A 24950-nucleotide genomic window follows, 5' to 3' on the forward strand; every position below is an offset into this window, starting at 1 on the left:
TGATCCAACAATCGTTATCATTAATGACCACCAGAAAGGATGAGTCAAGCAGCTCATGATTTGGCCTGTAATACCGGTCCTGGTAAACTTTTGACAACATATAGATCAATTACAAATGTACACATATGGAAGATGCAAATGCTTAACTGGATACAAAAGGGACCAGACTTGATTATTTCCCAAAATACACAGCAATGAATACACTCCATTGAAATGGAGAGGTAAAAATGCATGAGATTGATTTGATACTTCATCCGGGTCACAGGATACACCAAGGCGTTGAAAAAACAAAGTGGAATACCACTGCAGCCTCAGAATGGGATTGCAGAGTCAGGCTTCACACGATTCAAGCGGACTGTCCCAAGAATGTATTCAGGTAGTTCCTCCTCTTCCGTTGCCTGCAATATAAAAGCTGACAGCATCAGGTAGCGAAAAGAAGAATGCCAGTAAAATTTAGAATATCTTGATGATGATTCACAGTTGAAGAGGCAACATAGGGGCATTATTAAACCAGAAATTCATCCATGTCATTGAATGGAAGTACGAAGAAATTACAACCGTAAATTTTCATGTTTGGCCCAGGAGCTAAAACTTGACACTGCTGTATAAATATGTATAGCCACTAGTATTGGTAGGAGATATCTTAATTAGATAGGTGTATCCAAATTCCAGTTTTCTTTAGAAGCCTAAGCTACCCATAATAACAAGCTGCTCGATGCATTAAAAGATATGGCTTTTGGAAGAAAGGGTAACTACTAAATGAGTAGTTACCCTTTCTCCCAAAAGTATATGAAGAGAGGGTAAAAGGAAGCATATGAAGTCATTAATTGTTACGCCGAGTAGGATATGAAGAAAGGGTAAAAGGAGGCATAGAGATGGCTTTTGGAAGAAAGACTAGACTATGATGAAGTCATTAATTGTTAAATGCAAGGTAACTACTAAATGAGTAGGTTATGAAGTCAAAGGAAGAGCAAGAAAAGAAGCAACAAGTACCAAAAGGCTAAGAATTTTAGTCAAAATGCACTCACACTAGCACTTCATAACCAAGTATCGTTTTATTCTTCATGAAATACCATAGTATTGTTTTAATTCATTTGCTCATTTTGTTCAAGATGACAGGTAAAAAGAGAAACATGATTCAATAAGACAAACCACAAGTTGCAAATTCAAAGATAAAGGTACCAAATTCAGATATGAAGTACAACGCATTTTAATCACTTTCGTGAGCAATTACATCTTGGTTTCACTGTCAATTCCCAGTTCAAGAAAGCTGTGGTAAGTGGCAGCTGAGCCACCCTGCACGTGGGAAGGAACACAGTCGAACAGTATCTAAATTATTAAAATTAAGAATGAAAGAAGATATTTGAACTTAAGCTCATGCTTAAGAGAAAGAGATGATGCAAAGGGAGTCGAAGTCCGGCATGATAACCCACAATCGAGTATACACCAGTCCCCGAGGTCTCAAATGCTACAGTAGCATGCCCCCCAACAAAGAGAGAACCAGTACAAAGGAAAACCATGATACTTTTGCCAACTAAATTTTATGATTTTTCTCCCAGATAAGAAGCCAAATAGATGATAAGTAGAAAAGAGTTGAATTGTTCTTTTGATTAGCTGTCCTTTAATCTTCATATGTAATATAAAATTGAAAGTTGTAAGTTGTAACACATCAAAAAATAACATCAGAAAGGTACAGGGCAATAATTGTTATGGATCTATTGGATAAAATGAAAATTCATGGAGGTTTCATTAAAGTACCGAATAACAGCATTGCATACCTCAATCAGGATTGCAAGGTCAACAACAATGCTTGTGACATATCCAAGAACTAAACTGATGATACTCCTTGCTACAGATGAGGAGCCAATGTCAACATCAATCTGCACAGTAAATTTGATTAGCAAACTTGCAATCTTAAAATGCAGTTTACTAACTGCTGAACTCCTTGCTACACAAGTATGCACACAATTAAAGTCCAGCACCTACGTAAAAAAAGCTCATGTAACAGAAAAAATTCCATAGGATCATCAATATAAATACAACTTCTAGCCCAAATGGTGTCAGATGCATGAGCTGATGCCACTTTACATGTTAAAGATGTTTTTTCCAAAACTCAGAAACACACCCTCAGAAGGCAAGGTAGTGAACCTTAATTCTAAGTGATGCCTCAAAAGGATATTTCTATGCATGATAATCCCGCTAATACAGGCATCATGAGAGGAAAATGTACACAGCCTCGTCGCCATTAGTGGATAGGTCGCTTCTGTGACTCAAACCCACATTCTTAAAGCTTTGCAGTGTTAGGATAAAACAGTATTTCAAATGATCCTAAAGAATAAGCTGCATGAGATGTTACCACTAACAACAGACCACTAGATCCTTTGAAGGTGACAACTGACAAGAATCATCTGAAACAGATGCATCTTTTTGTATGTTCGATTTCCTCTGGTCAACACAAAATGTTCCCTCTTAAATCCCATCAACTTGTCCTTTTCCGATAACGAATCTAATATACAATGAAAGGTAAGGTCTAATGTAGGACTTCATAAATGAAGATAAGCATTGAAATTTGCAAGTTAATCGTAAATTTCCAAACTACAAATTTTCAGTCTAACATGAGTTTGAACTTATGCAAGCAAGCATCATACCTGACAAATAACATACACAAAAATGTTGGCCGTATAGAAGTAACATATGGAAGCAATCATGACAGAAGAAAGGATGGGATGTATCAAGTAAGGCTTCCATTACCTCTAAAAAGTTATCCTGGCGAAGGTATCTACACGTAACTGCTTTGCCCAATAGACAAGCTTTTGTTCCGACTGCTCGCTTGACCATCCAATAGCCCTATTCATCATGTTATACAATTTGAAATCTTCATAACAGTCAATGGAAGTAGAAAACAGCTAACTCTGCTAAGAAATGCATACCTCTATGATACTCGGTATAAGTTTAAATCTTGCATCTCGAAACACATCAGTTCCATCAATAAACCTACCCAACAAAGAGTCTTTCTTCACAGGTCTCTCCGCTCCATAGTAAAGAACTAAGCTGTAATTTGGTTTCGCAGGAATCTGTTGTTTACATAACATAGGTCAAAAACCTAAGGAAGTATAAAAGGAAAAGAAATTGATTCTATGTAGAAGACGAAATGTAATAGAGGAGGAATTCATCTCTGATAATTCAATATTTTAAATGCCTCAAGTTTAACATTCTGCAACTTTCTCTTTCATAGGATGAAAGATTATGCATCCTGAAATAAGTATCCTTGACAGAATCATAAGATGCAGGATCATTGAGGTTTGTAGATTTGCACAGTCCATAGGCAAAAAAATATCTTAGGTCATTGCATATGGAACTGTCAAGTCCCAGTAAAGTCATCGCAGTACCAATCCTAAATTTCATGTTGTTTCTATCATGTAACAAACCTAATCTCAAATATGATTGAATCAGGAAAATCTTAGAAATGATGTCTACCCTACTTGGTCTCATAAATACTGTTGTAGTCTGCAAACAATATACAATAACAATATAAAGTACTTATGATACCAAATTTGGATGCAGCAATGAAGTTCCATAGTTCCTATAAGGAAAAGCAAGAATAGATATAAAAATTGAGAAAAGTTTATACAGACCTGTAAGTTTATAATGAGGATGAATGGGAGTTTTCTTCCAGCTTCTGACTGGTAAAGGGAAAATTTCTCAAGATTAGTACTTTGATAACTTTAAAGTTCGAGAAACAGAAAAAAAAGAAAAAGTACATCTCAAAAGCCAACATCTAATCAATTTAACTGAAATAAAGAAATATCTTCATATTAATATGCTGAAATGAAAAAAAAAATGCAGGAAAGTAGTAATCTTGCAAATTATCTAATGGATATCTCTCTATTTTATCTTTTTTTATACTTACTCACACATCTATTATTAGAGATTAGAGGTTCATATTGTTAGAAGAAGAAGATAATTTATGAGCATTCCATTCTGTAAATTTATATTAAATCATAACAAAGTAGTGAGAATCACAAGAGCTTCAAACTGGGCTTGATCAAGCTTGCTCATTTATGCCCTACTTGAACATACAGGAAGATGTGGATTTGTAATGGCCATCACATATTATGACGCGGTAAATTTACTAGTACTATGCATCTTTCGTCTAGTTATAAGAAACCTTACAAGTGCTTTACTCCTGGTATCTAGCAATGCTTTAAATCATGTGTTTATGATTTGCGAAAACTTCCCAAGATAGATGGCCCAACAAATACTTTGCAGAAACTTAATTTGCACCTTTCAATTTTAAGTATTAGTGACATGCCAATCGTCATGATATTTATAGCTGAAGAACTACCATAAGATAGAACAGTATTCCTTCTCATCTCACTCTTTATCTCTCAGTCTCTTTGTTTCCGCTACTACAATTGATATGGCCAATAGGATAAGAGGGAAAGAAAATTCAGTATATTTAGACATAGAAAATGACATATAAATCAGAGGGCTGATGTGTATGAACAATGCAATCTTGTTGATCCTTGACAAAGCTTTAGCGGCGATCAAATTTACCTGGACAAGGCATTTAGGATGTAGTGCAACCGTGTCAGTGCAATCTTCAACCTTAAACCAGTCAACAGCAAGAAGCTTCAAAAGTGGTTCTCCTCCAATAATCTATTGTTCAGTGAAGAAATATTAGCCATGAGTACTGAACATATAACACAAAAATGAATCTCCTCTGACAATCCATTACCCAATATAGAAATAAAATATTGGCACTCGCGTGTACTAGCATATAACATGAAAAAGTTTTCATAAATTACAATGAAATATCAAGAGAAATTGGAGGACGAAAAATGCGCTAGTTGTTATATGATGAAAGACAAAATGATGACCCTTTGACTGAAATAGAATAGAAAGCATCACCCAATATTAAGAGGAACGGAGCCAAATATTTATGTTTAATGGATAAGGAACTTCTTTTGGTGATGATACACAAGAATTTGAAGTTGAAACTCATGGCAAACAACATATCTTATTTCTTCTCAAAATACACTTTTTTTTTTATAGGTGTGCTCTTCAGAAACATGTATAAATGAGTTAGCGAACTCTCTCATGAAATGCTGAAATGGAATGAAATGCTCTTCAGGGAGATGTCATTTCAAACTTTTAGCAAAAGGTCTCTTAGTCTCATAATCTCAGTATTAACTAGAACTATTTCAATTTTGAAGACTGACTTGACTTCAAATATAGGTTAATTTTGCTAGAAAGGGTACAGGTGCCCACCAACCTTAGAGGAATCTTTCAAGTATGTTTTCCCTCTTATCATAAACCCTTGCCCACCTGGAGAACTCCAACAGTTTCTGTCACTATCCAATGTTCCTTGTCGCAGAGAACCATGAAACTGACTAGGATCAATTGTGATTGGCGAGAAGCTGCCATCCAATTCACTGTTCTCTAGTGAAGCTGCATCCATGAAGAAGCTGGACTTCAGTAGTTATAGATGAACATGGAGATATCATTGTAAATTTATCATAGTCAACATCCTTATCTGTTGCAACAGAGTTAATTATGGAGAAAATGTCTCCCAGATAACAAACGAAAATTTCACTTGTCATCTTGTGAAAAGCATAGATCTTAAAAGTAAACAATAACTATACCAAAGTTTGAAATTTAACTCGTAAGAACAACAAAAGACATTAAGATTAGAGTTTTGTTCTCTATTTCTTTTTCTCATCTACTGAAGGGATATCAAGGAGCAAAAGCATGCTCAAAGAAAGTATGACAAGCCATTGTTCAACTGCTGCTGGTTGAATCCAATTTATGAAATTGACATTTATTCCTGGACCATGATTTACGTTGGTCTTTTCCAGATTTCTCTACTTAATGATATTAGCCTAGTAAAATTTACATTCTAAATTTGTGATTGCATTTTGTGCGTTGGAAATAATCTAACTTTGCAAACATGTTTTCTGGCAATTCCTGCAAAGGGATTTCTATTATGCATTAGTAATGACATTGCTGTGCATATATGATTTCTGAATACACATAGCAAAGAGGACAATTTTACATCTAAAATAATTTACCGAGGATAGATTAGTTTTAAACTGTAGGATGTACATCTAGAACCAAAAGATGGTTTATCGCTGGACATTCTATTGTCTTTCTTATAATTATTGTTGATTATTGATGACGACTGAAAATCATGGCTTGTTATCAGATGTAACATGACAATCAAGCACTAAGCAATGGCTTGTATAAACATGTGGAATCAGGTATTATTTGAATGTACGAAAAAGAAATAGTACATGTAAAGAAGGTGTATTATCATAAATACAATCACATTCAGGTTGTAAATCTGCTTTATGTGAGCTAAAATGTACCAAAAGGCTGTAGTATCGCAGACTTATCATATAAAATGATAGCATGAAGCAAATACTTGTGTATTTCAGAAAATTACTAATGACATCAATATGATCATGTACATGCAAAAGAAGTAAAAGACAAGATGTACAAAAGGTATATACAGATACTCAAGATTGGATCATTTTCATTGGTATTTATATTATCAATGGAAAAATGGCATGTCATAAAAGGTTGCCTCTTGCACTCTCTGAGCATATGTTTTCATATATGCAGATAATAAAAGAAGTAAAGCTACAAGAAGAGATCATTAAACAGAGTATTTCAGCTTTATGTTTACGGAGATGACCTCTACTTTGCTTGAACGCAAAGCCTGCAATGGCCCATGAAACATTCTTCAGCTTTACTTTTCCAGCCTGATAAAAATGCATGTTAATTTTATTATTTTTCATGTACAGAGTGACCAGAGTATAAATGCTGAAAAGTATATGATGTTTCAGACTGGATATGCCAATTGTTAAGCATAACCTTAGGGGACTCATAATCATCATCACTATCTTCATCTTCCAAGGAATCATCATTAGCAATTGCATCATAGAACTCATCGTTAAGTTCAGAACCCTCCAATTCGGCTCGAGTACTTGAAGTACCAGGGATTTTAGAATGCAGGATTGTAGAGGGAGAATCAGGCGTCAAGGTAGGATTTGCTCCAAAATATTCTCTTAACCCTGTATAATCCAAGAATAAAAGGAGATTCCTGTTAAAAGAAGAAATTAGACACAGTTCAATGATGTCAGTTATGTTACACATCACAATATCCAATTAGCTATGGAGCACATACAGATTTCAGGCAGTTCATCTTCCATTAGGATTCTACACTTCTTCTTTTTTTAAGAAAATAAATAAATACAGCTGTAGATATATGAGTGATTCAACAAGATTAAAACACATCGCAAAATAGAAAAAGAAAGTCTAAAAAGTATTTATCTCAAAATAACATAATGAACGAAAAGTTAACTCAACCTGCTACTTGGCATAGTAATGCATAATGTAAGGTTTTCTCGAAACTTGAAGGGTGCATTCTCTTCCATCTGTCCCAAAAACTGAAATGAAATTCTAGCATTTGAGTAACAAGGCATTTTGGGGTCGATGATGATGTATTTAGCCTCCTAATTTCCCAAGTTGAAGCTGAAATACAAGATTCAGTTAAGAATTAATGTTGCAAGAAATAATCACAACTGATCCATGCAGGAAGCTATATATCAGAGGCATATAAAGACAAACAGGATGAAATGTCGGGCAGACTCATTGATAAATTTCGTTTCATATCATGAAGCAATCATAAGGGGCATGACAGTAAAATCAGTAGCAGAATATCTTCCATTATCGAAGGACCTTATAGTCTTAAATGATGTCTCAACCATATCATATCAGAATCATATATTCATACTAATGTCAAAGGATAATAATATGCAAAATATAGAGAACTGCCATACTATCAGTACATAAAGTGAAACACACACACGTTGAGTTGTTGACCATGATAAAAGATGAATGATGATGCAAAAGGAGGGACTCACAACTTATGAATGGATGTTCTCATGCTTTATATTGTCAATTCACTTTAAGATTTTGGGTCAATTGGTTTTTAGACATGGATCAAAGGGAGTTTTAAAAATCATGAGTTCAAACTTTGCCAAGCCCTAGCTAATCCTTATTTTCTATTGTCTGTTATGATGTGGTATACTAGTGTAGAGATGTTTTATGCAAGGATGGTTGTGTCGAAGGCACATGCCGTGCCAATACCCGATCAACACAACATGTGCTGGTCGGCACGCCTTGGCACGTCCCTATATGCCGGTGGCATGCCTCTAGCCCTCTACTATATTTTTTGGGATTTCTATATATGTTTTTTATTTAAGTATACATATTAAATCCTACATTAGAGTCATATATTCATAGATAATATTGTAAATGATCTATTTTATTAAAAAAATTATAGCAATAATCAAGTAAAAATATGATTTAACACATAATATGATTAAATACATTACATAATTGATAATAGCTCAATAATTAAAACAAATACCTAGTTGAACATAGTTAATCTAATATGTCCCTGTATCAATGTTGATCTAATTTGGATGAATTTGACATAATAATTTTAGATTTTTCAAAATTTGGGGGAAATCTAATCGTGCTAAAATTTTAACTAAAAGTTATAAAACTTGGGTTCAAATCAACTCATATGGAGTTAATCTAATATGTTCATGTACTAATTTTGATCCAATTTGAATAAATTTGACATATTAATTTTAACTTTTTTTAAGTTTGTGAGAAATTTTGAAGAAAATCATATTCTCCCTTTGATTCCTACATTTTAAATAGTATTTTTTTTATATATTTAACAGCAAAATGCTAGATCCATGTAAAAAGACCCTTACAAAAAATAAATCTAACAAAATTGAGTTAAATCTGTTATTGTACACCCCAAATTAGTTTTTAAAGTGCAACAAAAAACCTTGTGCCAACCGGCAGATCTTGGCAACGAGTTGTTGGCACACTCATGCCAAGTGTAGATACTGTATTGGCATAACAAGTGTCGATCACAGGGTGTGTCATGACATAGCCTTCCTTGTCTCCAAAGCCTCCAATAAGCCAATATCTTATTAAGGTGATGCTCCAAAACCTCCAATAATAAGTCAACAACCCTTTAGATCGACACGAGCCAAGTGATGCTCCAAAGCCTCCAATTATAAGTCAAGAACCCTTTAGATCAACACGAGCCAAGTGATGCTCCAAAGCCTCCACTGAGCCAATAACCCTTTAGATTAGCACGGGTCAACTGATGCTCCAAAGCCTCCAATAAGCCAATAATTCATTAAGGATTAGTGGTGATGCTTCAAAGCCTCCAATGAACTAATAAACAATTAAGGGTTAGTGGTGATGCTCCACTGCAATAAGCCAATAATCCATTAACAATAATTTTTTGTCTCCTTGTTTGTTGTTTGGCAGCCCACCTTATTAAAATTGGAGTGATAGTGATAGAAGGTGACAGAGGGTGAAAGAGAGGAGAAAGAGGAAATTAAAGAAGACTCTTAAGATTTCTTCTTCAAATCTCATTAAAAGGTAATTTTTTTTCTTTCATTCTCTTTAACTTTTTTATACCTTATAAACTAATTTAGGATATACAAATACCAGATCTATCATTTGTAAGAGTCTTTTTACATAAATTTAACATTTTGATGCAAGATCTATAAAATATACTCTTAAAAATATAAAAATAAAGAGAAAAGGCTATCATGAAAAATGCTCTTTACAACAAGTAATACTATCAATAGAGGTTTTGAAGATTATTCTTGTGTTATTTTTGTGCCGATAAATAAAGCCTTTGATCCTTCCTGTCATTTTATGTACAATTAGATTTTGATTTTAATTATTGAACTATTGTTAATTATAAATGTATTCAATATATTATGTGTTAAAAATATTTCTACTTGATTATTGCTATATTTTTAAAAAATAGATCATTTATAAAAATAATCGAAGGATAAAAGACTCTAAAGTAAACTTTAATACATATATTCAAATTAAAACATCTCTAGATACTCTAAAATATATATTAGAGGTGTGTTAAAGGCATGCCAATGTGTGCTAGTGGCACGCAAGGGCGGGCCAGCCGGCACGGCACGACACATGCCTTCGACATGAGAATCCTTGTTTAGAGCACCATTTGACCCATGCTATGTCGGCTCACCACTACTAACCTTGATTGTATGTACTCTAATCTATTATCTATCCACGTGTATTATATGAGACCGCACATAAAAGAGCATGATTAGGCATGATATACATTATTAATCTAATACCAAGCAACTTAAGTTTTTGGGTCAACCACTAATCTAACAATTCCCATGAATCAGAGGATATCCCATTTGAGTTAACAACACCCCAAAGACTTGAGCATTGATGAATTCCAGCTTGTAACATTATAAGCTAATAACAAAGGAGGAATTTAAGTGTGCTTATCACTCTGCGTGTGGTATAAGATTTTACCATGCTACTATTACACGAAATGGAAAGAGAAGGACAACAAGAGTGGCAGTGAGGGGAAGGCAACAAATAAGGGAGGGGGTGAGAGAGGAATAGCGGGGACCACAGCAACTCGATTATTTCTTGATGAGAAGAACAAATGTGAGATAAGAAGAAGAAATTCAAGTTGAACTGCATAGTAGGGTAAGAAGAAGATATGCAAGTAAATTGAGCCTGAGCTGGCACCAACAATTCTTAGAAGCCAACTTATTAAATCAGTCATGCTTTAGGGTCAAGGTCAGGTCGGTTGAGGCCCAAACTTGACCTGACCCAACCAAAAGAGATAACAGAGTACTGGAGGGAGGCTTGCCCAACCTGATTCAACCCAACCCGAGATTTCTTCTCTTCCTTGTTTCTTGTTCACATTGCGATATGGTTTACCTATAGCACTTGCACCCCTCTCCTTTCTCTCCATCCTAAACCACATATCCCTTTTGCTCTTTTCTCTATCTCCCCCACCACATATCCCTTTTGCTCTTTTCTATATCTCCCCCTCTCTTGCATCAGCACAAGAACTGTGCTGAAACGCAAAAGCCTTGCCACTCAGCATGTCTGATGTCAGTAGTGTTTTGATGGAACATAATCTTTGGATAATATCCAAAAAAGAGCATGTATAAATATGTATAAATAAATAAAAATATCACTTTATTCTCCACTATCTTTATGAAGTTTCTTGTCAAGTATGATACTTGTGTCATATTATTTGTGTGTCTGTACACACACAAACATTAAGTACAACAGACAATATTCAATACAATAATAGGAAAACTAATATGTATACAGACTAACATCACATTAAGAATGATACAGAATGAAACAAGGAAAGGAAAGAAATACACTTAACAACAGTAAGCTTCTTTCCCATCATTTGTGCGTTTGTGGATATAATATCATCTAAATCTTGAAAGGTAAACATGATTGAAGATTATTTGCTGCCATATTATGAATTACAAGGAAACATGGAGACAGGACAGTTTCAGTAAATAGTAGTAAATAAATGCAAGATATTTTAAAATAGAACATCTTACGGTTTATTTTTGTACGTCGATAACCAGATCTTGGAGGTTTTTTCTTGTGGACAGCAGGAAACTGTAGAATAGCTGCATGCATGCATAAACATTAGTTGAACATGCAACAGAAACAGTATGTCATATTATGTTATCAGCAATAAAATGAGCCTAAAGACTATAAATTGCTGGACTAATTTCGTTATACTACAGGATGGAAGAAAGACTCAAGGTTTCCAAATAAAGCTGGTATGTTCTGTATATAATCCAACAAAATAAATGTCACACATGCTATAAATTTCAAAGATAATTCCTTAATAAGAGTAAGTAGACTCTGCATATGCATGAAAATTAGACAAGGAAAGAAGTAGCACATATTATTTTATGCCATTGCTGTACGTCTTGAGAAATTTTATACCAAAGTTTTATACATCTAAATCTCCAATAAAACTAGATTTACGTAATAGAAATAAATATATTCACATTATTACAATGCATAGTAATTGCTTGACAGGTTACTTAGTACTTACTATATGCCCCGTCTTGCCCGTGAAGCCACCTCCTAGAGAAAACAAAGTCCTGTTTTCCACTCCCCCTGAAACAGTGCTCAAAGTAATATGGTCAGAAATAGTCATTATGACAAAGAGTAAATAATAGGATTAGAAACGATCATTATTGTAAATTTTAAGTATCACTATAAATTCAGTCATATCCGGTATTGTTTTCTTGTCAATACAAGTCGAACAACATCACTCATACCAGCAGTAAGAGACAGCTCACATGAAGAAAAAGTATAATTAATTGTTAAGTTATACAGTAGAATATAATCCATAAATAGGCACTTATCTCAGCACACTTTTCTTATCCACTTGGATCATGGTGAAATTTCACCTTAAACCAAGACATTCCACCAAAACATTTCATGTTTTCAGACCCTTCCGATCTAAAACTTCCTGGAAACTAGCATCCAACCGAAACAACCTAATAACAACTTTTTAAGTACATATCAGATTTCAAGCTAAATTTGGCTTGAATCCATCTTGTACCAAACCTAATATCAATCACACTGTTTACATGTTATTAGACTTGTGTAATACAATGAAAAATAAGTTAAAGAAGAGTATTTACACAAATTTCAGTTTGGACATATCGGCAATGAGAACAATGTGTTTGACTATTTTACTCATACTGTTATGCAGGTCTTTCTAATTTCTTCCAATTGTCCATAATTTTCTCATGTTTTATAAATTTTCTGATAGTGCTTAAACTTTTTGAACTTCATTTGTTAAAATAAGTCCGAAATTGACAGACCAAAACCAGAAATTCGAAATGAAATGGCCGAAAGCCAGAAACAGTGGATCTGAAAAAAAATTCGAATCATGCTTAGGTTAATGAGCAGCATCTTAGACAAGATATACCTGTTCTACATTCCCTTCATTTCTCAATCTCTTATCTATGCATATCTGTTGACTTCTCTTATCCTTTGTCTAGATATCTTTCTTTCCATTTTACTTCTTTCTTAAATCATATGAAGCACAGATATGTTGTTTACCTCTCCATACCTGTATTCAATATATACTGAACCCTGAAAAAGCACTGATACGGCCCAACATGTATCAGATGCGGCTAAAGGAGTATCCAAATTAAAAAGATTAATTTTAATTTTTCGATACAGCTCCAATACGGTGGGATATGGCTCTGATACATTTCTAGATCATCCAATCTTTTTTTTCTTTTTCGCTAATAGATGATATAAAACATATAGTTTATATGTATATATGATTATCCAATCCTTTATGATACTTTAGGCCCTGTTTATTTGTAGAATAAGATCAATTCTAGAAGAAGTATTCTAGTCTTTAATGCTAGAAAAAAGAGCTAATATTAGTACAAGTTATTTTATTATTTAGTTGAATATTAGTATAATGAAAAATAATTAGGAATAATTCATTTTTCACCCTTTTGAACTATCACAATGACCTCCTGAACATTTTTTGAGTACACAATTACCCCCTAAACTATCAAAAATACCTCATTCCTTTGACGTCATAGATGCAATCAATAAAATGACTAAATTATCCCTTCACTTATAATGGCAGAAGAGTTAAGTGGCTAAGCTTAAAAATATATTTTAACTTTCTTTATAAATTCCTTTATTGCCCCCCAACTCCTCTTCTCTTCCTCCTTCAACAACAATGGATCTACCCTAGCTATCTTCCTTCTCCTCCTCCTCCTCCTCCTCCTCCTCCTCCAGTAGTAATGAATATGTCCCAACTATCTTCCTCCTCGTCCTCTAGTAGAATAAACCTACTCCAACTATTTTCTTCCTCCTCCTCCAAAAGTAATGGATTTGCCCTAATAATTCGAGCCCGAGCCCGGCCATGGGAGAGAGGAGGCAATCAGAGTTGCTCTCGCCCAGCATCTTTGCCTCTCTAATCTATGAACCATATTCTTCTTCCTTCCTCCCAAAAGATTACTTTTTTATGCCCAAATCTTTAGATTGGATCTTTAGTGTTTTCTTACAATAGTTTAGGTGGTGTGGAAGAGGATAGTGATAGAGCATTTGATAGGAATATCCAAATCTTTGAAGGGGAGAGTGCAATAGTGAGAGTATTAGTAGGAATTAGAGATGGCTCTGTACTCCAAAATACTAATGTTTGCCTGCCTAGCCGAAAGTGGGCCTCTAAGGCTACAGTCAAGTGATGTCTTCATAATGGATCTAAGTGAAGAAGAACCTTATTGCAGGTATTACTGGGAGCGGAATGCTAGGTGCTGGAAATCCTGCAGGGGTTGGACCATCACTTCAACTTGATCATGTGGCTGCGAGCCTTCCTGGTGGTAGAATTTTGATATTTGGTGGGTCGGTGGTTGTCTTAGGTTAAAATAGTTAGAGAGCAGCTTGAAGATACCATGAAGGTGGGAGGTCAATGATACCAGTTGGGAGAGAAGCTTAATGGTGCAAAGGATGATAGTTTAAGGGATGAAAAGGGAATCATCCCTAATAATAACATTTGATGTGATATAAAGATGATATTAAAATAATGAAGAACAATGAATTTGTATTAAAAATTGGTGACATTTTAAACTAAATAACTAAAATATTCTTGATTGGATGTAAAGTAGTAGCAATAATCAGGTTTTGTTTAATCTAGGGAAAAAATATTAATTTCGAATTAATTTTTAAAAATGATATAAAATAAAAGGAGAGAGAATGATAAATTAGTATACCAGAAGAAGCTAAGTTATTTGTTAGTTACTACACCAGAATAATGAGACCTATTTTAGAAGAAGGCTATTCATATTTCACAAGTGAATGGGGGTTTAAGGCTTTATTTATTTGATAATGAGTTAAACATATAATTTGAAAGCCATTTAAATATCCAAATTAATTATAGATTAATAGTTAAATTAGGTTTTAATGTTTCACTGACATTTTGAGTTTCATATCAGTTTCTGTTATAATATTATTCTAAAATTTTAGGCATGTAGATATTAAATCTATAGCTTTTTTTTCTTTTATCTTATCATTTCTGAGAATGTAATCAATTTTTACCATATGTTATAATGGTTGGCTGCAAATTGAAAATATATTATTTATTTATTGGCATATACATACCATATAAGTATTCTACTTTACGAATTTATCATATCCTCCGTATCCGTGGTTTATAGCTTAAATCCTAATGTTTTGCAATGTTCCGCTACCACCCTAATATGCCATCATGTTGTGCAGACACCGAGTTTGCAAAGCGGTCCTTTTACATTCACTAACTTGACATGTTACATACATGGTTACATGGAGCACTAACATTGTTATTTCAATACTTTTTATGGTTTCAATCTGATGTGTCAAGTGTCCAGTATCTACATTGCTAGCATACTGCGGATGCACGGGCATCAAGATACTGAGGAACAAATCATAAGGCACATAGCCTAGTATAAGAGTAGTCCAAAAGCACCTAGCCGAGTATCTAATGGCATCACAAATTTTGTACATTTCAGAGCACATATTATAGCATACAATTCCGAAGATAAATGTTCAGAAAGAATATGATGCTGATGCAGTAATCTAGCTCAAAGGCTATCTACTTTTTTGCTGTGCCAAACTCTCTTTCCATAGATTGAATAAGAGATTGGTCACTAATAGCCACAAGAAAAGACAAAAGGATCTTCTGAAAGTAGGATAAACATACATACCAAGACAGGTACTTTGTATCATATATCCCATAAACAACATCACAATGTCCATCTATTGATTCCACCAATTCCAAGTGACCTGTCAACATATCCCACCTGCAAGGAGTCACTTTTAGAGGAAGTACCATAATTACCACAAAGCACCTATACTTTAACTTACTCGTATCTCTTTTGCCTTTCAAGACTGAGAATTACTTCAAATACAGTATCCAAATCTGCGTCAATGACACCAACAGACTTGAGAAGTACACCTTTTGCTCGCTGCTAAACAAGATGGAACTTTCAGAAAAAGGAAAACTGATGTATATAACCATTTCCAATTATGAGAAAAATAATGTAAATATTAAAATAGCATAAATAGTTAAATGGATGACGGATATTTCAAGAGGTTAATGCAGAATGTGACAATGGGTAATATTCCTTAGTTGAACCGAGTCAAATAAATGTCGACGCACAAAACTTAATATAGCAAGAATGACATCAATGGTAGTCGTTACATTTAATATAGACCAATGCAAAGGAATCTTCAAAACTTTGATTAGCTCATCATCCTATTTCATTTAGAAAACAGTTTGCATATTGTGCTTTTCGATCACAGGAAAATGGAAAGAAAATAGTAAACAAAAAATTTCCTTTGACCAAATTTGCCAAGTTAAACAACATTAGAATGAATCTTTTACCACCCTTTCAGTTACTGTTGTTTCCAAAGAAAGAACCATTATCAGAATAAGAATTAAGGAGTCCCAAATACTACAAAGAAAGAGCTATTATCAGAATAATTATTAAGGAATCCCAAAAACTTTTTGCCTTTGCGGTTTTCAGGCTTCTAAATCCAGTTTCAATTGTATTTGTCACACAGTATGCCAGATCATAATTGCAGAGATTTTCCATCTTAAAAACATGATGCACTTAGTTTCAGATTTTGCAAGCCTCATTAACCTGAAAAATTCTGCACTTCCACTATAGTGAGTGAAACCTGCAACAGACAGACATACTACAGAATATGGAAAACTAGGTCCATAACAGACTAACGTTGAACACCCTAAATCGTTCTCATAAGTGCAAACTTTGTACAACTGTACATACCCATAAATTTTAAACGTATAACAGTATAAAAGGTCAATAAAATGCAAATTAATATGACCACATAATCCAGCAAAGTGAGAAAGAGTCACCTTTGAATTAGCAACATCCTCAAAAATTCTGATACCTGCATGCCAAGGAGGGTTTAGAATTTAGCTATGTCACCTGAAGAAGATAAAGACATTTGAATATAACATGAAAATAACAAGTCCCCAAATTTGTTTCTGTATATTATCCACATGGTATTCATAATGAGGCATAGAAGTCATAAATTCATTAAATCTGTTCAAACGAAGAACAGGAACAAGTAATCAATATATAATAAAACTTAAACTAATGATTCAGGATATGTAGCATCATAAGTCATAACATTACCAAACAAGAATTGTTGTGCCAAGCGCGCTGACCGGAAATAGGTCAATATATATCATGCTGAATCAGCACTAATATAGGGGGGGTATCTCGATATACCCCCGTGGTGACCAGCATTGATCCCATGCCAACCCTATGATGACTCGTATCGACCTTGTGGCGACTATGTGCCAAACTGGCACACATTATTCAGCACCAAGGTGTATCCCTGTGCCATTGGCACACAATCATAATATCAACGTCAACAGTCACATTTTTTTACTTTTTGGTCTAAAACTCTAAATGCCATGTCAATTCATATAAATCTAAACTGTTAAAAATTTAAAATAGTCAAACAACAAAACTGTTCAAGTTTTGTATTTAAATCTCATCAGAAGCAAGCTTAATGCATATAGTGATATAACCAGACCGTAACAAGAGTACATCTCAAGAAAAGTTAATTGTGAGACAACCTATAAGGAAATGTCTTCAAATTTGCTTATTCATTGGGTGATCTTTGCCTAGATTTACCTAATGGGTCTTGTTGATAATGACAAGCTGTCCTTTCGTTAATTATGCAGAGCAGAAAATTTCAAAGAATTATCTTAAGATTCTTAATCTCTTCTAATCAATTCACAGAATTTCTCTTTAACACATTCACTCATGGAACTACAAAAAAAGTAAAGATAAATCACATATCCTCGAGCTTCTCTTTTGTACTATTAACTCTTTCATTCTACTATCTGAATGTCAATCTTTTAAATTTTAATCTACTAGATCTTCACCTGAGTTGAATTTGAAGACCTGACTACGATGTAAAGAACTTGATAGATCAACAGGAATAACTGATATGCTCTAGAAAAGGTCCCAATTTGGTGTCTAGTATTTCCATTAACTAGTATTAGATATACAAGACAGCATACTAATCAAGTAATAAATATAGATGAATATTTATAGTTAAAAAAATATTAGAACTGAAACTTCATCTCCACGTTGGATGTGACATGAAAGCTCATGCATCAAGATCAGTCGCCAGGTCCTAAATCCTAATGCGAAAACTGCCTAGGAGATAGGGGTAGTAAGGGAGGCTAATGTGATACCGCATAGGAATTTGCGTATTGCATATTATGCACTTTGTCATGATGTGCACGGATATCTATGGCCTGCAATAAAGATAGCTTCAATTTCGAATTCCAAATTTCAACCTAGCCAAATTATGGAGTAATACATGAAGAATCTAGAGTGTTCTACCTTTTTTTACTTGATATGACAGTTTATTATTACAACAAAAAAATTGTATGGGTTTCTAAGATTATTTATCTTCCTTTCTTTTCTTTGCTTACACTGCTTCTTTGCTGCTAATAGTTATTTCTAAATATATTTTCATCAGGGAATGCAATGTAAAGCACAAACACCATCATATAGACTTCTTCCCAACAATATGGCATGGGGACGGCTCATAATTTGAAATACCAGAAGTATGGCTAAAATAAACAAGGTCATGCAATGGAACTCTTGGAGTGTACACTCTAATGTGAGGACTAGTACATCAACTAACTTCAACTATTTGATAACCACTTATTATTCAGCTAAAAAGAAAACATCAAGCCACAAATTTGCACACGTAGAAGTTCCAAAAGTGCTACAAGAAGCATGGCTAAGACAACTACCATTAACTGCATGAACACATTTCCATTCATGAGCTTCAAATGCGTCGCCTGAATCACTTTTATATGTGTTTGCTCTGCCATTAGTTCCAAGATCTGAAGCTCGTCGAAGAAATGCCTCTGGACCTGTGACCGGAAATTTGCAAGAATTTAATAACACAATTGCATAAATGGCATCGTTTTTCAGCTATATAAGCTTTACTGCTTTATTACATGTATCTCTAAGTGAACAAGCATGGATATAAGAGCTTGTCCAAGATAAAGTCAACATTAGGATTACCCCCTATATAACATCTTGGTACTCAACTGAGCAGCTACAAAGGTTTGGAAGTTGAAACAGTTAAAGAACCTTCAACCAAGCACCTCAAAGAGCACTGTATTTCAATAGCTAGATAGGTGTTATTATAACTTTACATTTGGACTCTTATATCTGATTTCATGATAGAAAAGTAGCTACTATTATTTGCACTGACTTTTATACATATTAAAATAACTATGGACTTCTAAGATTATTTTATTGGATTTATAATTGTCTAACCTGTTAAGAGTATAAAAGGAATAAACTTATCATCCTCTATCATTTTAAGCTTTGAGAGCAATTGGTGAATTATCCTTGTTAATTGAACTCAATAAGTTGATCAATTTTTAGATAAAGTTCAACTTCTCCTATTTTTAAATGTGGGCAGATGCTGGCTAAGTTGAACACTTCCAACAAAAGTCTAGCATACCATGTCACTACCAATACAACTTTTAACTTGCATATCAAGTAAAAGCAAGTATAAAAATGAAAAAGGTGGAGCATCTTTGAATTGTGATCTTCCCAATCAATTGGAACCCCTTATATTAGCCCTTCAGCTCCCATTGTATTATAAGAATGATCGTTATTCGCCTTGTCTTGACAAGCTTCTATCAGGCCATCTGACGCAACACTTGTTTTCATGGGCACTCAAGTTCAGTGGTAATATAGATCACAACACACAAAGGGGGCGGATTGATTTCGTGTAACTGCATCTATGTGCCTCAAGTGTAATATGAAAATCAGTTTCTGTTTCATGGATACCATAATATAGCCTTTTTCAAGTGCCAAGTTAGGCCTAGATAAAACATCTTGACATCCACTCAAATTAATGGGTGTCAAAACAAAATTTCTTAAGCTTTGGTGAGAAGAAAAAAAGATAAGGATCTAAAATTTTTACTCAAGTTGGTATCTCATTTTGATCTGCAGATGCAAGCATGCAGCATCTAGAAATACATGAAACCAAATGGCCCAAGAATTAAAAATAACTACATCCGCAATTTAGTCAAATAACATTTTCTTATTTGACATTGTATCTCAAATTGTATCTGTTAAAGGAAGGGCATCCCAGAACACAAGGTTCTCGTCGATATAGATTTATTGTTTTAGGAACTAGGCCAAGAGGTATTTAACCTTCCCCTCAGAACTGACTCTTGACTTTCCATGACCCAAGACATAAAAGTGCATATGGTAAAGACTTAGATGCACACCAAGTCCTGGTCTTACTGTCTCCATCAAACATGTATCTAGCAGTATAAGTATAACTATTATGTCTCTGTCCATGCAATGGCATTTCTGTAAGTCCTAGTGACCTGCTCCAGATTGTTTCATATAGTGAATAGTTCCACTAAATATTCAGTTGAACTTTTTGTCAATTGCAATTACTTGTTTGTGCTAATCAGAGTTTTAAGTCAAGTTGCATACTTGACATACACCAATGGTTCTCAAACTTTGAGAATTGAGTACATGTTTCAGAATGGGCATGTAAAAGTTTCTTTTTATCAAGGAATAAATTTTGTATATGAGGATGTTACAATTTACAACTGTATTATGACTGATGCAGCCGGTGTTGCACATAGCTACAAGCTAGCATGTTCTTATAGTAGATGTTTGTGACTCATGACATTAGGAAGAACAGTGAGACCTTAAATATGAGGAAGTATCACACAACATTGGCAGGTCTCTGTAAAGTGTTATCAGCATGTGTACATGTAGAATGTGGAAATAGTTTGTTTTGGTTGTACAAGTCAATACTTTTTTACACCATCTTTTCAATATCTTAATTAGACCCCTGTGTTTTACATTAATTACAGAAAACAGTCAAAACACACTACTTAGGGTGCTTTTTATATATATAATGCCAAATGTAAGGGTTGCTAACGATGTTATCAGTGATTTAATGAAAAAAGCAGGGACCGGATTGAAAATAACGAAGACAGAGTATGAAACATAATAAACACATAAAGTAGGGTGTGAAGTGAGACGTCCCTATACTGTAACAGAAAAGACAGTAGATAAAAAAATCAGCACAATTCAACCAAAGCTTATAGAGACTCTAGGATTCATCAAGAACATTACCAGTCATAAAATGATCCAGAAAAAAAGAGAAAAAAAAAAAGAATCTCCACAAGCTCACCAGAATAAAACTATGAATTCACCTTTTCCTATTCTTATAAGCTTCCCCAGGTCTCGTGCATATCTCCTAACTCGGGGTCGATGCCCATCAAGGTTAAGCCTAAAAGTTCACAAAAGCTGAATGAGAAAGAATTATCTTAAAATAGGATATCTCACTATCTCAGACTCACAAAGAGGAAAAGAAGTGAAACTCAATAAAAATTTAAAAAGTTACATTCATGATCATTTAGATAATTAGATCTAGGAAATTAACATACTCGGTCTCGGTGCTTAATCTATGTCGGGTACTTCCTCTCAAAAGGTCATAGTCAGCCTGTTTGAGAAGTTGCATTAATCAGAGTAGGAGGAAGAGAAAGAATCAAGTAATAAAAGAGTACAAGAAAGATCTAAAGAGAGAAGCATGCTCCGCAGTTCAAAAAAAGTAATCAGCTACAAATGTAACAGAATTCAGTAAGCATAAGAAAGACAGTTGTGGCAATAAAAGGCAAAATAAAATCTAAAGAAATTAGAAGAACATCAGCTACTCACGGAAGCATATGATGTTATTACTATGTTTACTTGATTGTTATTATGTTTACTCGATTTTAGTTGCATATTATTTGGATGCTAAGTGGTTATAACTCTCTTAATATGGAGGAATCCAATCATGCCATTTAGCTGCCAATAATAGGGATAAGTTACATTTTACATCAACTCAAGGAGTATAAAGGCCTAAGTGGCGTTGTTAGGTTATTGACCAAATTCCACTTAAAAACAGAACCAATCTCTATGGAAAATAGCCCGTGATAGAGACAACCTAGAGAGAATATCAAATGTCAATTTGTCAAACAGCTAGATGACAAAAATATACAAAAGGAATATATAAAAATTGAGGGACGAGCAATTGGATAGGAACTGCACAGCAACTGGAGTAACAATCCATCTCAAAAGCAAGCATATCGTAAGACAGTTTTTCTGAATACGTAGTTGTTTATGAACTCAAATACCAAACTGTTTGTACATGTGCGAGTTTACCCTAGGAATACTTAAATAGCATTATAAATGAGACTATGATTTACTTGAAATAAGTGGAATGCTCACTAAATGTTCAGCTAGGATCCTGCATAGGCATTCTTTCTGCAAGTGCTCAAATACATAACAAAAGCTTATGTAAAATTCAAACCAAAGTCATCAGCTTTATTTTATCTTTTCTTTCCTCTTGAGACCACAGTATAAGCAAAAAAATAACAATAAGAAACCACAGTATAAGCAAAAAAATAAACAAGTATCAGCAAGTAATCAAATAACAATAAAAAACCACAGTATAAGCAAAAAAATAAACTCAGTGAGTATGCATGTGGAAATAAAAACAAGCACTGCTACATATATGCACTTCTTTATCTTTATGAATTATATTAAAGTACTTTTTAGATACCTGTTGCTTGGCCTGCTCAAAAGCTTCTATCCATTTGTGTGCCTCTCCAGGAGAAGCACAAGCAATCTAGTAAAGGAACATTAGAAAAGAAAATCAAGCATAGCTACTTACTGTCATGAAATCAGGCGTAAGATATCACCAACAAAAGAATGCTAAAGGTGAAGCAAAGTATGACGCGACAGAGTACATAATTGCGTATGAGACCAAGAAACTGAGAGATGAAAAGAAGTTGCATATCTTCACCTTACATATATGAAATATATTGAAAGATGAGCAGAATGTTATCACATGATCTAATAGTAGGCTGAGATCATCCGAAGAACAAAAAGTGAAGAATAGTGGAGCTTAAATGAAGTAATAAAACGCATTTCCAAATTCTAAGATCTGACTATGTCAAACTTATAAATGTATGAAGTACTAAAAGACTAGAATTGATGATTGACAAAGATATTTGAACTCCTTAAAGTTGCTGGTGCATTCTTAAAGTTACATAAGGCTTGACTATAGTTTAAATTAAATAAGGTTTGACTAAAGGATTAGATCGAGTCAAGCCTGAATTGGGCCGAACTCGAGCTCCTCGACTATTTTGACAGCCCTAACTATAAAGGATCATAAATGTTTAAAATTTGATAGAACTGAACAGTTTTACTAACATGGCATTCAACAGGATGTTCATGTATATAGAAAAGTTACAAGTTTCAAGTAGAAATTACAATATTTACAAATTCACCTCCCATAAAGTAGATAAAAAGAACAAGCAAATACCTCTCCTTTTTTTGTTTTGTCCAGACGGTTGTAAAACTTCATAACATAAAGAACCTAATTAGAATAGTTCACTGTTAGATGAACAGATTACTGAAAGAATAATTCTATTGCAAGACAAAAGAAAAGAACCTGAAATCAACCAAAAGGAAGTTCGGACAAGGTTCCAGTTTGGAAAATTCTTGATCAAAATAAATATCCGTTGTTGCTGAAAGGAACAGGAAGCAAAGTAAAAGATTACCATTTCATTTATATTCCGCCGACCTATTTCCTCCACCATAAGAGTGTGACTTATGACACCTTTCCTGATAGGTTTCTGCAGCAATGGATATAGAAAAAAGAATTCCATAAGCATTCAAACCAGAAATCAGAAACCTTTAGATTCTGCAAAGGGGGGAAGAAAAAGAAGATATAGGGGCAATAGGGAAAGTTTCATTTTCCACCCTGTCTCTTAATGGTACTATGTTTCACACCAAAAATTTTCATTGTTTATGGATAGAGCCCAATGTTTCAAGCTTTTGCTCAAAATTTTACTACACGTTTGGGGGAGAGAGAAGATATTCTGGAACCATCAGGCGGAAAACCTAACAAGTAAAACTTGCCTTAAAAGGGCCTATCATTGTAAAAATTTAGCACGAAGGGAATGACCAAGAATGTCAAATTCATGCTTTGGAGACAAATTAAGCAGTTATTACTTACATGTTGTGGAAAAGGGAATTATGAACATCTTACATTTTCACTTTAGTATGATATAGTCTTGCATTAGGCAAATAAAGCTCATAAATTGAAATATATGTTCCACAAATTGGCAGAAAAAATTAAACCTTTCCTGTTCTACTTCGTTGAACATTCATTCTCAACTTATGTCAGGCCAGCTATTTTGTTTATGAAAAAATGATTAATTAAACCCAAATCTTTTTCACCCGGTACAACGATCCGGCTTTCAAACAGAAGCCTAAGTCAAAAATTCAAAACGAAACCTCAATTGACCCACAACCAAAAAGGTCCAATCTTCGGAAAAGAGAGAGGATACTAACAATGCCAGAGAATTCATGAGGGTCCCTCTTGTACATGGCGACGTACTTCCCCCGGAGAAGGAGGAATCGGAGGTGGCAATACTCGTGCCCGATCGAGTTGACGCCGAGGTGGTAGACCCAACCAGAGTACTCGATTCCGCTACTACCGCGGCTTCCGCTGGAGCCGTCATCCTCCGCCAAGCTCTCCCTCTCCGAATCCTCTCCAGGCGCCACCTCCTTCGATGTCATCGTCTCCTTCCTTTCCAACCCTCGAAGGAGAAGAGATTCGAGTCTCTCCTCCTCTCTTTCTTGGAGCTCCTCTCTCTCTCTCTCTCTCTCTCGCTCTCTCTCTCGATCCAAGAAAGGGAGAGGAGGGCCGGGGGTGAAAAGATCCGTTGGTTTGGCGTAGTTCACTGGCGGTGGGCGGGGAGGGTTCCTCGCCCAAGCTGGCACCTAAATAGTCGAGGAAAGTCCACGGAGGCGACGCGGTGGAGGGCGAAGCCGGTTTCGTTGGTCCCGCAATGGTTGTCAGGCTGTGCGATCAGAGATGTTGTTCCGTTTGGTGGACCAATAACTTCCCGA

General features: G+C 34.7%; 1 protein-coding gene across 2 annotated transcripts; it reads right to left on the bottom strand.

Moving 5' to 3' along the window:
* LOC140779029 (protein ENHANCED DISEASE RESISTANCE 2) lies at positions 1–24950 on the bottom strand. Of its 2 annotated transcripts, none has more exons than XM_073123968.1 (22): positions 24390–24950; positions 23594–23668; positions 23356–23409; positions 22591–22656; positions 21434–21489; positions 21200–21276; positions 18749–18871; positions 16820–16854; positions 15805–15908; positions 15645–15740; positions 11978–12042; positions 11469–11540; positions 7372–7536; positions 6877–7076; positions 6698–6764; positions 5276–5451; positions 4558–4659; positions 3636–3683; positions 2931–3074; positions 2752–2847; positions 1779–1880; positions 1–398 (listed from the first exon to the last, which is right to left on the bottom strand). In XM_073123968.1, the coding sequence occupies exons 1-22, from the start codon at positions 24615–24617 to the stop codon at positions 312–314; spliced, it is 2238 nt and encodes a 745-aa protein (XP_072980069.1). In that variant the 5' UTR covers positions 24618–24950; the 3' UTR covers positions 1–311. The 2 variants fall into 2 exon arrangements, with proteins under 2 accessions (XP_072980069.1, XP_072980070.1); XM_073123969.1 differs by having other exon boundaries at positions 15805–15905; positions 24390–24948.

The sequence above is a fragment of the Typha angustifolia genome, chromosome 15 (genome assembly GCF_048772165.1).
Source record: "Typha angustifolia cultivar Huaian chromosome 15, ASM4877216v1, whole genome shotgun sequence".
In the NCBI taxonomy this organism is placed as follows: Eukaryota; Viridiplantae; Streptophyta; class Magnoliopsida; order Poales; family Typhaceae; genus Typha; species Typha angustifolia.

What these genes read in the sequence shown, in the direction of transcription:
- LOC140779029 (XM_073123968.1), bottom strand. Translation starts at nt 24,617, where the DNA reads ATGACATCGAAGGAGGTGGCGCCTGGAGAGGATTCGGAGAGGGAGAGC. An exon ending in ACAAAACAAAAAAAGGAGAG is followed by an intron (nt 22,657 to 23,355) that starts GTATTTGCTTGT and finishes TTCCTTTACTAG; the next exon opens with ATTGCTTGTGCTTCTCCTGG. An exon ending in GCTTATAAGAATAGGAAAAG is followed by an intron (nt 18,872 to 21,199) that starts GTGAATTCATAG and finishes TTCCGGTCACAG; the next exon opens with GTCCAGAGGCATTTCTTCGA.